Source organism: Sminthopsis crassicaudata, chromosome 2, assembly GCF_048593235.1.
Source record: "Sminthopsis crassicaudata isolate SCR6 chromosome 2, ASM4859323v1, whole genome shotgun sequence".
NCBI lineage: Eukaryota > Metazoa > Chordata > Mammalia > Dasyuromorphia > Dasyuridae > Sminthopsis > Sminthopsis crassicaudata.
In genome coordinates, this window is record NC_133618.1 from 275,678,676 (window position 1) to 275,694,083 (window position 15,408).

A 15,408-nucleotide genomic window follows, 5' to 3' on the forward strand; every position below is an offset into this window, starting at 1 on the left:
TTTTGTCATTTTTTCTAGTTCTACTAAAAAAAAATTGGGTTGGTTTTTTTTTTTTTTGTTTGTTTGTTTGTTTTTTGTTTTGTCAATTTGATTGGTATGGCATTGAATCAGTAGTAATTTAGGTAGAACTGCTATATTTATTATATTAGCTTGGTCTATCCATGTGCAATTGATATTTTTACAGTTGTTTGATCTGACTTTATTTGTATAGTATTTTGTAATTGTATTCATATAGTTCCTGAGTTTGTCTTGGCAGATAGACACCCAAATATTTTATATTGTCTACAGTTATTTTAATGGTATATCTTTTTTATCTCTTGTTCTTGGGCTTTGTTGATAATATATAGAAATGCTGATGATTTGTGGGTTTGTTTTATGTCCTGCAATTTTGCTAAATTTGATAATTATATCAAGTAATTTTTTGGTTGGTTCTCTAGGATTCTCTAAATATAACATCATATCATATGCAAAGAGTAATAGTTTTATTTCTTTATTATCTACTCTAATTCCTTTTATTTATTTTTATTTTCTTATTGCTGAAGCCAACATTTTTAATATAATATTTAATAATGGTGGTGATAATGGACATCCTTGTTTCGCCGCTAATCTTGTTGGGAATGGTCTAGCTTATTCCAATTACAAATAATGCTTGCTGCTGATTTTAAATTAATGCTGCTTGTCATCTTAAGGAAAATTCCTATGCTCTTTAATGTTTTCTGTTTGTTTGTTTTTTGGCTGAGACAATTGGGATTAAATGACTTGTCCAGGGTCACGCAGCTAGAAGTGCTAAATGTCTGAGAACAGATTTGAACTCAGGTCTTCCTGACTTCAGGACTGGTGCTCTACTCACTGCACCACCTAGCCACCCCTGCTCTTTAATGTTTTTTAACAGGAATGGGTGCTGTAATTTGTCAAAATCTTTTTCTACCTCTGTTGAGATTTTTATGATTTCTGTTAGTTTTATTATTGATATGGCCAATTATGCTAATAGTTTTCCTTATATTGAACTAGTCCTAATATAAAAACCACTTTTTCATAGTGTATTATCCTGCTGATAAGTTGTTATAATCCCTTTACTAATATTTTATTTAAATTTTTTGCATCGATATTATAAGGGAGATTGGTCTATAATTTTCTTTCTCTGTTTTGGCTCTTCCTGATTTAGGTGTCAGCACCTATCAGCATCAGTGTCATAGAAAAATTTGAACAGGACTCCTTCTTTGCCTATTTTTCAAAATAGTTATATTTTATTTATTTATTTATTTATTTGTTTGTTTATTTGTTTTGAGGCTGGGGTTAAGTGACTTGCCCAGCGTCACACAGCTAGGAAGTGTTAAGTATCTGAGACCAATTTTGAACTCGGGTCCTCCTGAATTCAAGGCTGGTGCTCTATCCACTGCGCCACCTAGCTGCCCCCAATAGTTTTTTACAGTATTGGAATTAATTATTCTTTAAATGTTGGTAGAATTTACTTGTACATCCATCTGGCCCTGGAGATTTTTTCTTAGGGAGTTCATTGATGACTTGTTTGGTTTCTTTTTCTTTTCTTTCTTTCCTTTCTTTCCTTTCTTTTCTTTCTTTGTTTCTTTTTTTTTTTTTTTCTAAATTGGGGTTATACGTATTTTATTTCCTTTCCTGCTAATTTGTTAATATTTATCTATTTCAATTAAAATGTCAAATTTGTTGGCATACATACAGTTGGGCGAAATAGCTCCTAATTATTGATTTCATTTTTTCTTCATTGGTGGTAAATTTATCCTTTTCAATTTTGATGCTGGTTTTTCCTTTCTTTTTTTTTTTTTTAAATCAAGTTAATCCAAGTTTTATCTATTTTGTTGGATTTTTTTCATGAAACCAACTCTTGGTTTTATTAATTTGGCTCAACAATCTTCTTACTTTCATTTTTATTAATCTGTCCTTTAATTTTCAGATTTTCTAATTTAATATTTAATTAAGTTTTTAAAAGTTGTTCTTTTTCTAGGTTTTTCAGTTGCTTGCCCAATTTCATTGATTTTCTCTTTTTCTATTTTTATTCATATAAGTATTTAGAGGCATAAAATTTCCACCAAGACCTTTTTATGGCTGTATCTCATAAGTTGTGGTATGTTGTCTCCTTATTGTCGCCTCTTAGATGAATAATTGATTGTTTCTCTGATTTGTTGTTTAACCCATTCATTCTTTAGGATTACCTTATTTAATTTTCAATTATTTTTTATCTATTTTTTTCTGTTTCTTTATTAAGTATAATTTTTGTTCTGTTGTGATCTAAAAAGGATGTCTTTCCTATTTCTGCCTTTCTGCATTTGATTGTGACATTTACATAGTCAATTTTTGTGTGTCATGTTCTACTGAGACAAAGCATATTCTTTTTTAACCCCATTCAATTTTCTCAGAAGTTTATCATATTTAAGTTTTCTAAGACTTGTTAACATCCCAAATTTCTTTCTTGTTTATTTTGTGGTTAGTTTGTCTTAAATCTGAGGGGGGGGGAGGTTGAGGTATTCCATGAGTATAGTTTTGCTGTCTATTTCTTCCTGTAATTGGCTTAACTTCTCTAAGAATTTGGACACTGTGTCACTTGGTTTAGTATCAATACCATTCCATCGCCTATGGCACCTTTTGGTAGCTTCTTTCCATATCTCTATTAATTAGATATATTTTTGCTTTTGCTTTGTCTGATAATTACTACTCTTGCTTTTTTTTATTCAACTGAAGCATAATATATTCTGATTTACCCTTTTACCCTGACTCTGTATGTATTTCTATGTTCAAAAAGTATTTCTTGTAAATACCATATTACAGGATTCTGGTTTTTATTTTACTGAACTATCTACTTCCATTTTATGGGAGAGTTTATCCCATTAACATTCACAGTTATGATAACCAGTTGGTATTTCCCTACATCTTATTTTCTCCCATGTATATGCTTTTTCCCTCTTTACACTGTATCCCTCCTTAGTAGGCTTTTGTTTCTGACCGACTCCTCCCTCAGTCTGCCCTCCTTTCTATCACCCCTCTTCTATTCTCTTACCTATTTCTCTGTCCTCCCTTCTGTCCAGATCCTTTCTTTTTTTCTCCTTTCTCCTACTACTTCCCTATAGGATAATAAATTTCTATACCAAACTGAGTGCATATGTAATTCCTTCTTTGAACCAAAACTGATGAGATTAAGTTTCACACAATGCTCATCCCATCCCTTCTTTCTCTCTGCTATAATAGATCTTCTGTGCCCCTTCATGAGATCTAATTTAACTCATTCTATCTCCCCTTTTTTCTTCTCCCAATACAGTCATTTCCCCACCCCTTCATGTCTTTTTCTTTAATATCATCACATCAAAATCAGTTTATGTCACATCTCTGTCCATGTATGCTGCCTCTAACTGTCCTAATAAAAATACAGTTCTCAAGAATTACACATATCATTTTCCCATTTAGAAGTATAAATAATTTAATCTTTAAATAATATGGATTTGTTTCTGTTTATCTGTTTATGCTTCTTTTGTGTCATGTTTGTAGATCAAATTTTCTGTTTAGTTCTGGTCTTTAAAATAGAAATGATTGAAAGTCCCCAACTTCATTGAAGATCCATCTCCTTCCCTGGAAGATGATGTTTAGTCTCACTGGGTAGTTGATTTTTGGTTATAATTCCAGGTCCTTTGCCTTCTGGAATATTGTATTCTAGGCCTTCTGATCCTTTATTGTGGATGCTGCCAAGTACTAGGTAATCCTGACTGTGGGCTCCCTGATACTTGGATTGTTTTTTTCCCTGTCAATCTGCAATATATTTTCCTTGAGATTATAGTTTTGGAGTTTTGCAATAATATTTCTTGAAGTTTTCCTTATGGAATCTCTTTCTAGAGGTGATTGATGGATTTTTCAATGACTATGTTGTCTTCTGGTTCTAGTATATCAGGGCAATTTTCCTTGATGATCTCTTGAAGAACACTAAATAGGCTCTTTTTGGTTGTGGACTTCAGGTAGTCCTATAATTTTAAAAATGTCTCTCCTGGATTTATTTTCCAGGTAAGATGTGTTTACAATGAATTATTTCACATTTTCTTACAGTTTTTCTTTCTTTTTAGTTTGATTGATTCTTGATGTTTCATAAAGTCACTAGCTTTCCTTTGCCTAGTTCTACTTTTTAATGTATGATTTTCTTCAGTTAGCTTCTGTATCACTTTTTCCACTTGATTAAGTCTGCTTTTAAAGGTGATGTTTTCCACTACACTACACTAGAATTACAAAAAGAGCTGCTATAAATATTTTTTGTACAAAGATGTAATTTCCCCTTTTTTTGGTTGTTATTTAGTTGTTTTGGTCATGCTTGACTCTTTGTGACCATATTTGGGATGTTTTTGGCAAAGATACTGGAGTGGTTTGCCCTTTCCTTCTCTACTCTGAAAACTGAGGCAAACAGGATTAAATGATTTGCCCAGGATCACACAATAAGTGTCTAAGGTCAGATTAGAACTCAGGACTTCCTGACTTGAAGCCCAGCTCTTCATCTACCTCATCACTTTGCTGCACTTGCAATATCAAATAATAACACTGGCCATTATACTACATTGGTGGGTATTAGAATTTTAATTTTTAATAGTTTGTTTGTACTATTCTGAAGGTTATGTTATAACATGTCTTATTTCCTTAGGGAGAATATTTTTAAGAAGAGGAAAAGAAAAAGAAAGAAAAAAGAAAAAAAGAAAAGAAAAAAAATCAAAGATTCTAGACTTGCTCAAGGCAGGATGGGCTCAAAAACTGAATGTGTCTGTACCTCAGTTTTTTATGTGTAAAACAGACAACCTCTAGTGTTGAGAGGCAATATGTTGTAGGAGAGAGGCACTAGAATTGTGATCAAAACCCATCTCTAATACTTGATGGTGACATGATTCAGGAAAAGCCATTCACTCTTTCTGTGACTCAGTTTCTTCATCTGTAAAATGAGGAGGCCAGATGAGTGGTTTCCAAGAATCTTTCCAGCCATAAAACTATGATCCTATGATTCTTCTAGTTTTAAATCTATGATCCTTAGGTTCTGACACTCTCACCACTTCCAGCCTAGGCCCTTTAGTTCAGCATCTAAATTAAGAAAGTCAAGAAAAGTTAAGAAAGCTGAGGTCCAGAAAACTTTAGTGACCACCTTTTGGGGACATTGAATCTCACTCTCTTTAGAACTGGTCAAAGAAGGGAAGCACACACATACATCCACTCAGTAGATAAATAGGAAAGAAATAGGAAGAAAAGAATGCAGGGAAGGGAGAATAAAAGGTAGGGGAGGTTATGGGAGAGATGAGTCCCAAGCAAACCAAATTCCTAACTAAAGACCTACACAAATATTTATAGTTCTTTTTGTAGGGTAAAGAGTTGGAAACTAAGGGGGGTATTCATCATTTGAGAAATAATTGATATAAAAATATGATGGAGTATTATTGGGCTCTAAGAAATGGTGAAGGGGATGGTTTCGGAGAAACCTGGGAAGATTTTTATGAAGTGATGCAGAGTAAAGTAAGCAGATCCAGGAGATAAAGTAAAATAATTTTGAAATATTTAGGAACTCTAGTCAACTTACTGTTCAAGTACAATTTCAGAAAATTCACAACAAACCATACTATCAACCTGACAGAGGAGACTTGGAGTACAGAATGAGACATATATATATATATGTATATATATATGTATATGTATATGTATATATATGCATATATATATGTATATATATATATTCTTTTAGACATACCAGTGAAGGAATTTGTTTGGTTGATTATTCTTGTTTGTAGCAAGTTTTTAAAAATTCTCAATTGGGAGAGGGGATGAGGTAAAAGGGAGAAAGTACAGATTTTTAATGATAAAAAAAAACAGCATTTTTTTAAAAAAAGAAAAACAAAAAAATTGATCAGATATCTTAACAACTCAGCTTTGATCAAATGCTATCTGTTGCTCACTTGCTAGGCTGAACCTGAGTGTTTCTTGCCTTCAAATTCTTTCAGAGCCTTCAAATTCAAGGCAGATGTTCCAAGTGTTCCTTTAGAAGTCCATTTGCTGACCTTTATCTTTTTTCCTTTCAACTTTCTTTAGCCTATGCTGCCTATGTCCTGGTGGCCTGTATCCTGAATTTCCAGAGAGCCCTGGCTTTGTTTGTGCTCACCTGTTTGGGTCTTTTCTACTTGGCTTACAGTCTCATTAAAAAGCATTTTGGAAAAAAGCTGTTGAGATGTGGGAAGCCTTTTGGAAACTCTCGACAGAGGCTTTGGCTAAAATGGTGAGTGGGAAAATAGCTTCACTGTTTTTGTTGTCCTTGAGATGAGTTTCACCATCAATCCAAATTCTGGAATTCTTATGCTCATCTTTCTTTGTCTTTCTCTGATTATTGCTGGATTCATTGGGTCCATTGAGTTTAGCCCTGCCTCTTGTATCCATGTAGATTATCTTGGCTGAAGGATATAATGATATTTCAGGGAAGGGACTCAATCTGGTTCATCATTCAAATGTCCATAGCACGAACAAGAGAAACTATGATCCAAATCAATGCAATAATTAGATGATGACTAAAAAGGATTTGGATGGGGCATTGACTCTGTTTTACTGTGCTAATACCATTCTGTTCTAGAAATTATATACTTCCCTAGCCACCCTGACATTACCATGTGCCTGCACGATATCCCCAGACTTCGTGGGACTATCAGTAGTGCTGACACATCTACCTTTCATAGTTCTAGAATTCTAGCTGCAAACCTTTTGCTTAGCCAGTGAAGGAGGAGACATTATTGCCAGTGATATGTCTGTGGTCTTTGCCTATCCATATAGAGTAATGTACAAACTCTGAGACTCTTCCTACTTTTTGGACATTCTCTGTTCTCTTAGAGTTGTTCAATGGACAGCCAGGTATAAGTGGCCAGTGGGAATTTGTACTAGCCTGAATCTATATAATTCTATCCTTGAACAAAATGTGGTACAATGGAAAGGGTGATGATTTGAAATCAGAGTGTCTGACCCTGAAATATGATTCTGGGCAAGGCACTTACATTTCTCTTGACTTTAGTTTCCTTGTCTGTAAAATGAGCGTGTTAGATTAGATGACATAAAAGGTTTCTTTCACTTCTAAATCAATGATTCTTTCAACTCTACTCTGACTCATTGAAATATGTGACAATATAGTGTATATATATATATATATATATATATATATATATATATACATAGAGAGAGAGAGATGAGAGAGAAAGAGACAGAGAGAGAGAGACACAGAGAGAGACACACACACAGAGAGACAGAGAGAGAGAGAGAGAGAGAGAGAGAGAGAGAGAGAGAGAGAGAGAGAGAATTTTTCCATTAGGTTAAATAAGATAATGTTCATCAAGGGATTTGTAGACCTGAAAGCATCATATCTCTGAGCTAGTATTATTTTAAAACATAGTAATAATAATGAGATAGCTTTCATTGATGTTTGTACTTTAAAGTTTGCAAAGTGTTTTTACATATATTACGCCATTGGAATTAGAAGTATAGGAGAAGGGCTGCTTTGGAATCAGAAAGACTTGAATTCAAGTCTTAACTGTGCCACATATTAATGTGTATGCTCACAGGCAAATCACCCTCTCTGTGGCTAAGGAAACTCTCAAGAACTCTAAAGCACATCAAAGTTGCCAACCTGCATTGCTAAAGGTAGATGCCACATTCATATTTCCCTACACCAATGAAATTATAGGTCCATTCTAAAAAATCAGTAATGATTGTAAGGAAGAACTTATACATCTTTAAATTGTATTAATCCAATATGATTTTTAATCACTTGGTATAATAGGTTCCCATGAGAATTAATCCTTGTTTAACACTTCACTAGTGTACCTGTAAGGCCTTTTTGAGCTGTTCCAGTGAATAACATCTTCTCTTTCCTTGTCTTTTTAGGGGTCTAATGGCAGTTGCCATGGTCGGCCTCCTCCTGTGGCTGATCCTCGACACTGCTCAAAGGCCAAAACAGCTCATTTCTTTTGCTGGAATTTGTATGTTTGTTATCGTCCTCTTTGCCTTCTCCAAGCACCACTTTGCAGTAAGTCTTGACACTATAGACATGAGGCTAAGAAAACCACCCCAGTGGCCTCCTCCTTAATCATCAAGAGGCCCTTCAGGTGGCCTTGATCAGGAAATAATGTGAACTTTGATTTACTTGACCATAGAATTAGTGCTGAATCAAGAAATAAGTTGGTGTCAGGTGGGGAATGAGAATGATGCCAGAGCATAAAGTCAAAAGGGAGGTAAGAAATGCCAAGAAGCCTTAAGAAACCCAATCTGGCTCCTCTTTAATCAGTAGGAGCCAAGCAAAGTTAAAATATTTGGGAGTGGCTTGGGATTTTAGAAAATAAATCAGGCAGGTCAGATAAGTGGTCCAGAAAATCTATGTTTACAAAAACAAACCTGTATACACATACACATATATTTATATACAGATGTACATACACATATATGGCGGGAGCAGAATCTTTTTATCTAAATTTCTGAAGAACCACAGATTTTCATACTGGTAATCTGAAAGTACAATTTGAGTGTACTTGTAAAATATCAGAAATGTAATTTTATCATGAAGATTTAGCAAAACTTTTTTTTTTAAAGTTGCCTTATAATCTCTTAGAATGTCTGGTTCTGGTGTGACCCCAATTCAAGCCCAGAGAATACTTCTAGGGGTCCCAGAGACTCTGAATGGGTGTCACCTAACCATTCATCATGATTTCTGAAATTATTCAAATAAGTTACCCCTGCTTTTTTCTGTATGGCACCAGCTTCCTAGAAATCCCTTAGGCCTGAACCTAAAACCTGAGGTTGGCTCCAACAATAGATCAACTATGACATGTGACATGACAAATACGTGCAATAGACTACCTGAAGGGCTGCTGGGTTCTCCTTCCTTGGAGGCCTTTAATTACTCTGGATGACCACTGCTGGGTATTTGTAGTGAAGATTTCTCTTGAGTTAGAGATTAGAATAATAGAGTTTGAGTTAGAAATTGCTTTATGAATTAGACTAGATGCCTGTTAGGGTCCTCTTCAATTGTCAAATTCTGTGGTCCTTGGATAGGGACCTGGGGAATATGGGGAAAATGATATTTATATAGGACTTTAAGGTTTGAAAAGTACTTTATATCTCTTTTTAAAAATAATTTCACTTCATTTTAACATTAATTTTTTTAAATGTTGATCTTCCAATTCTATCCCTCCTTCCTCCCCTTACCCACCTATTGCCAAGGCAAGAAATATATTACTTCTATGTAAAGTCATGTGAAACATTTTCATATTAATCATGTTGCAACAACAGCAAGAAAATTAAAGTGAAGAAAAAATATGCTTCTACTTGTAATCTTCCTCTGGATGAAGATAGTATGTTTTTTCATGATTTCTTTGGAATTGTCTTGGATGATTATATTGATTAAAATAGCTAAGTCTCTTGAACTCATTTGATCCTCACAAATAACCTCTGAAGTAGGTGACCTCCATTTTACAGATGGGAAAACTGAGACATCGAGGTATTGTCTAGGGTTACATAGCTAATAATTGTCTCAGGAAGGACTCACTCTTAGGTCTCCATGATTTCAAGTCCCACCTTTACCAATTGTGCCATCTAGTTACCTCTTTTTAAACCCAGGTGAACTGGAGGGCTGTGTTTTGGGGTCTTATGCTGGAATTTGTTCTTGGCATCCTGGTCATCCGAACTGATCCTGGATTTGCTGCATTTCAGTGGCTTGGTGAACAGATTCAGGTACGGGAAGTTGGGCTCTAGATTCTCTTCTGTCTCAGGATCCTGAGAAGAAAGAGTTTGGGAGAAGGGGGGAAGGGAAATTCCGATCCTATCCTGAGTAGTAAGGAAAGGTCTCAGGGAAGGAGATCCAAACATGTAAGAATATTGAAAATAAAGCATGAATAAAACCATGAGACAGACAAGGAAAGGGGCAGGGTAAGATGGTGAAGTAAGAGCCAACATTTTTGCTTAATCATCCCAACACACCCTCTCCACAACAACCAAAAAACACATCAAACTGAATTCTGATCAGGAAAGCTGAGAAAAACAGAGAGGATTTTTCACTATATCCCTATGCCAAGGACAGAGTTTGTCAGCTCAACCTAGCAATGGACCAGTTAGGAGTAAGTGACATCTTTTTCACTATATCAGTGTGGATTCTTCTACCAGGGAGCTGGTACTCCCCAAAAGCCTGGCGAGTCTTCCCTTGTGTGGAGGCTAGATGGGAAAGTACTTGGTCTAAATACAGGTAACCTACAGCCCACTGGACACACCACTGAAAGTCCATTTACCACATACAGGATTCTGAATATCTCCATCACAAGGAAGTCCAACAGCAATGTGTTTGTATAGTGTGAGCATACCATGGAAAAGGAGGAATGTTAGCATCTCCCCTGGGCTCTGCTTTGGGGCATCCTAAGAGAATACAAGCACAAGTGTGTGGAGCACAAGCAGAATTGAGTGATGGGTTTAATTAACTCTCCACTTCATGGACTTCCTAATTTTTGCCTTGTTTTTCTTTCTCTTTAGATTTTTCTCAGTTACACAGTGGCCGGTTCCAGTTTTGTCTTTGGGGATGCTCTTGTCAAGGATATTTTTGCCTTTCAGGTGATACCTGTCCTTGTGGATGGAAATGGGAAGTAGGTGGATGGTGGATCAGCTAGAGCATGTGTGTGTGTGTGTGTGTGTGTGTGTGTGTGTGTGTGTGTGTGGTGCAATAATGACTTTCACAATAGTCTTTAGTTCTTGTTGCATAAAAGCTCTCACAATCATGAAAAAAGTAAATTAAAAGGTTGTCTTATGAAGTCAGGCTTGCAAGGGAGCAAACCCTTTAGAATATAATTGGACTTCATAGCACAAGAAACAGTAGAGATCTCAAGCCCTCATTGGTTAAGCTCTTTCTCTGTGCCAAACAATGTGCAAAGTGCTGAAGCCATAAGCAAGAAAAGACCGTTTTTTGCTCTCCTATTGGGGAGATAGTGATAAAACACAGTTGAGCTGCAGAGTTCACAAGTCCTAAGAGGTCAGAGGACAGATGGCAAGATATCTGTAGGTCAGATAATAGTGCCAGGGAAATATAAGGGGCAGAAGCAGAGCATAGCGTAAGGACTGAGGGATCTTGTGAGGAAAAGGCAGAGAAGAGGCCTAGTACCTGGACATCTTAATGGGGTTATTGACTTCATTCAAATCTTGTATGAAGTCAGTATTCAGGGGGATCCCATATGAGTTTTGGGCTGAAGGAAAGTGCTGAGATGGAGGAATAGGGAAGGAAAAAGAAGAAAGAAAAGGATAAATTGCGCATTCGAGTTTCTTTTGATGGCTGTCTCCTTCAGAAACTAGATTCATTTTTTGTGGCAAGTAAGGCTCAACTGGGAAATGAGTGTGAACTGTTTGCGTTTTTGTTTTTATTCCCAGGTTATTTTTACCTTCTGAATCCAATTCTTCCTGTGCAACAAGAGAATTGTATGGTTCTACACACGTATATTGTATCTAGGACATACTATAACACATTTACCATGTATAAGACTGCCTGCCCTCTAGGGGAGGGGGTGGAGGAAGAGAAGGGAAAAATCAGAACAGAAGTGAGTGCAAGGGATAATGTTGCAAAAATTACCCAGACATATGTTCTGTCAATAAAAAGTTATAATAAAAAAAAAAAGAAAAGAAGGTTCAAATAAGTTTGTTTCTATAGGATGATAGACTTTCACCGTTTCAATTTCCTCCTAAATGAGCTTATGTTTAATAGTTAATGAGAATTTGCACTGTACTGGGCAGTGTAGTGGATCTAGAGTTCATAGGGTGCTTTGTTCTGCATGACATACAGCCATAATCAATCAATCAACAAACATTTATAAATTAAATATTGTATCTATATTTCAAGATCTGTACTAAGTACTTAGATATAAAGTTCAAAATGAAACATTTTATGCCCTCAAGGCATAGAATGCTATCAGAGGAAACAAAATATTATCTATAAGTATATTTTTTAAAAAACCCTCAAGTTAAGGGTAATGGAGGTATTGAGGCACTTATGACTGTGTGGAATCATTAAAAGTTTATTTAAAAGGTGGCCTTTGACCTAAGCTTTGAGGGGAACTAGGTATCCAAAGAGATAGAACTGAGTGCATTTCAGGGATGGGGGGTTAGTCTATGCAAAGGCCTGTGAGGGGTCATGGAATACCATGTATTCGGAACAATTCTTGGCTACTTTGATTAGACTGGACAGTAAAGTAAGTGAAGGGGATTTATCTGTGTAAGGGGGTGAGAATGAGATCTAAAAGCCAGATTTCTTCTCTTAAATGCCTCTTGCTGTTCTCTTCCAGGCTTTACCAATCATCGTCTTCTTCAGTTGTGTGATGTCCGTCCTCTACTACTTGGGACTCATGCAGTGGCTGATTGTGAAGGTGGGTCCTGCTCCCACTCAGACATGAGATAACCCATTCTTTGTGATCTCTGGATTCCAAGAACTTGGGGTGTCAGAACTGAAATGCTTTCATTTTATGGGCACAAAAATAGATGAACTAGAATTCAGTGTTATATCCCTCCAAATAGCACTGGAACCACGTGGAGTAGATTGGGCTGCTCTATTAATTTTTTAAGAAATAAATTATTTTATTTTATTTAATTGGTTTTTCGGTTGATTAAAGTACCAGATACCCTCAATAAAGTATGTAGCTGATTCATCTGATTGAAATAAGTCTTTCCTCCTTGCCCTAACATACATCCTCAATAAATTTACAATTATATGGTACTTAAAAGTTTTTAAATTAGTTTACATAGATTAGCTTCTTTGATAAGTCAACAACCTTTGATCTTTCTAGTCTCTGATTTCCTCATCCATGAAATGCGGGGGTGAGACTATGTCTCTCTCTCTCTCTCTCTCTCTCTGTCTCTGTCTCTGTCTCTGTCTCTGTCTTTCTCTTTCTCTTTTTCTCTTTCTCTCTCTCTCTCTCTCTCTTTCTCTCTCTCTCTCTCTTTCTCTCTTTCTCTCTCTTTCTTTCTCTGTCTCTCTCTCTCTCTCTTTCTCTCTCTCTCTCTCTTTCTCTCTTTCTCTCTCTTTCTTTCTCTGTCTCTCTCTCTCTCTCTTTCTCTTTCTCTCTTTCTCTCTCTCTGTCTCTCTCTCTTTCTCTGTCTCTCTCTCTTTCTCTTTTTCTCTCTCTCTTTCTCTGTCTCTCTCTCTCTGTCTCTTTCTCTCTCTATATATCTATCTATATTTTATATGTATATATATGTATATATATATATATATATATTTTTTTTTTTTTTTCCTAGATTGCCTGGATTTTACAAATTACTCTGGGAACCACTGCCACAGAGACCTTGAGTGTGGCAGGAAACATCTTTGTGGGTATGGTAAGCAATCTACAACCTCTTTGTCTCTTTATAATTGGAGTTCAGTTTGATTATCTTCAAGCAGATTCTTCACTTCCTCAGGGAGTATGGATAGATACCTTAACCACTGACAGTACTCCTTTTTACCCTAGGAATGTCAAAGCACTTCCTGGCTTTCTATCATTTTTATATCTTTAGCCATAGCTGCAGAGGGATGGGTAATGAGAATAGAGAAAAGATTGACCCCTATATTGGTCTGCCATTAATACAGTCAATCTTCAGCTCTCATGGGGTAATGTTCCTAAAAAATGGTATGAAAGTTAAAAACATGAATTATGGCACATTGAATCTATAAGAAATGAGGATAGATTTCTGTAACCACCAAAACTAAACTTCCTCTAGAAATTTCTGAAAACAAACTTTTCTGCATACAATTTTCCATAACAAAACATTAAATCTGATAATATTCATATATCCTAACAGTAACTATTAAATAATCAATAAAACACATTAACAAAATAAAATTGAGTCTAACTAGGTGATGCAACGATAGTGTTGGGCCTGTAGTTAGGAAGACCAGTTGCCTCCAGACACTTACCAGCTGTGAGATCCTGGGCAACTCACTTAACCCTATTTACCTCAGTTTACTTATCTGTGAAATGAGCTGGAGAAGGAAATGGCAAACCACTCTAGTATCTTTGCCAAGAAAACCCAAAAGGGATCACAAGAGGTAATCAACAAAATTTCCTAGAATTCCATGACCTTTTAAGCTGACATCTCAATATAAAAAAAATTGATTTCAGACAATATTTCTTATAACAATGAAATCTATAGTACCATAAATACTGTATAGCAAATAAACTTCTGAAAACCCAAACATTTTTGACCTGAATCTTACCTTATACACTGTGTCAGATGGTAGTAGGAGAACATCATACTGCATACTCTACTACTATCTACCGTGGCTACCTTCTGAAAGCTAAGGAAGAAATTGTTGGGATTTTAGTCACTGCTGTCAGAAGACACTATGGTCTCAACATCATCTCTGACATTCCATCTTTGGATGGTGGATGGCAATGGAGATCATGAAGGACTCACCAAATTGAAATAATTTATCAGTTATATTTGCTTCATGGATGCTTTGAGATCCTTAAGGATTTCAAAGTTTGGGAATATAGCAGAAACGAGTTCATGCATTTTCAATATGAAATATTATCACATATTTCAATTTCAGCAATCTAATATCTCTGTTTTCTACTCAATTATATCAATATATCATTTAAGCCTGGAAACTATGAGTGACACAATTTTGGAAGCGTGTTAATTAACATCTTTAACTCCTCATTCATCAGCTCCTGAGGTTGCTCCTGCAAGATGTCAGGGACATTTTCTTCCATATTCTTGAAATCTTCTCCAGTGATATGCAGTAGGCTCATAACTGCTTTGGCAATCTACCTCACTGCTTCATCAACCTTTAAAGTCTTCAATACTCTGGATATAAGCAAGTCATATGTTTTTCCAACAGTTATTCAAAGTAGCCTGTGAAACCTTTCCTTAGGCTATATTAAGGTAGTGTATGACCTGAAGAACAATGACAGATTTCCAGAATCTATCATGGTAGTTTCTGGGTTTACTTCCAACTAGTTGCAGGCATGGTGGTAAATTCCCCTGTAGACTGGAACTTGAAGGTCTTTATGATTCTCTAATCCATAGACTGGAACAAAGATATTGGATGGCATAAAAACAACTCCAACATTTTAAAAAATTAATTATAGTTTTCATTTACCAGATATATGCATGGGTAATTTTACAACATTGACAATTGCCAAACCTTTTGTTCCAATTTTCCCCTCTCCCCCACAAGATGGCAGGTTGACCAATACATGTTAAATATGTTAAAGTATAAATTATAAAATTGTTTTGCTGTACAAAAAGAATTGGACTTTGAAATAGTGTACAATTAGTCTGTGAAGGAAATCCAAAATGTAGGCCGACAAAAATAAAGGGATTGGGAATTCTATGTAGTGGTTCATAATCATCTCCCAGAGTTCTTTCGCTGGGTATAGCTGCTTC

General features: G+C 35.7%; 1 protein-coding gene across 4 annotated transcripts in view; it reads left to right on the top strand.

The window, feature by feature from the left end:
• Positions 1-15,408, top strand: part of SLC28A2 (solute carrier family 28 member 2) — a 56,968-nt gene that overhangs the window by 24,350 nt on the left and 17,210 nt on the right. For all 4 annotated transcript variants that reach the window (XM_074289535.1, XM_074289534.1, XM_074289533.1 and 1 more), the window contains 6 exons: positions 6,073-6,256; positions 7,903-8,044; positions 9,631-9,744; positions 10,534-10,611; positions 12,327-12,407; positions 13,276-13,356. In XM_074289535.1, the coding sequence (XP_074145636.1) occupies positions 6,073-6,256; positions 7,903-8,044; positions 9,631-9,744; positions 10,534-10,611; positions 12,327-12,407; positions 13,276-13,356 (680 nt within the window). The remainder of the gene's footprint in view (positions 1-6,072; positions 6,257-7,902; positions 8,045-9,630; positions 9,745-10,533; positions 10,612-12,326; positions 12,408-13,275; positions 13,357-15,408) is intronic.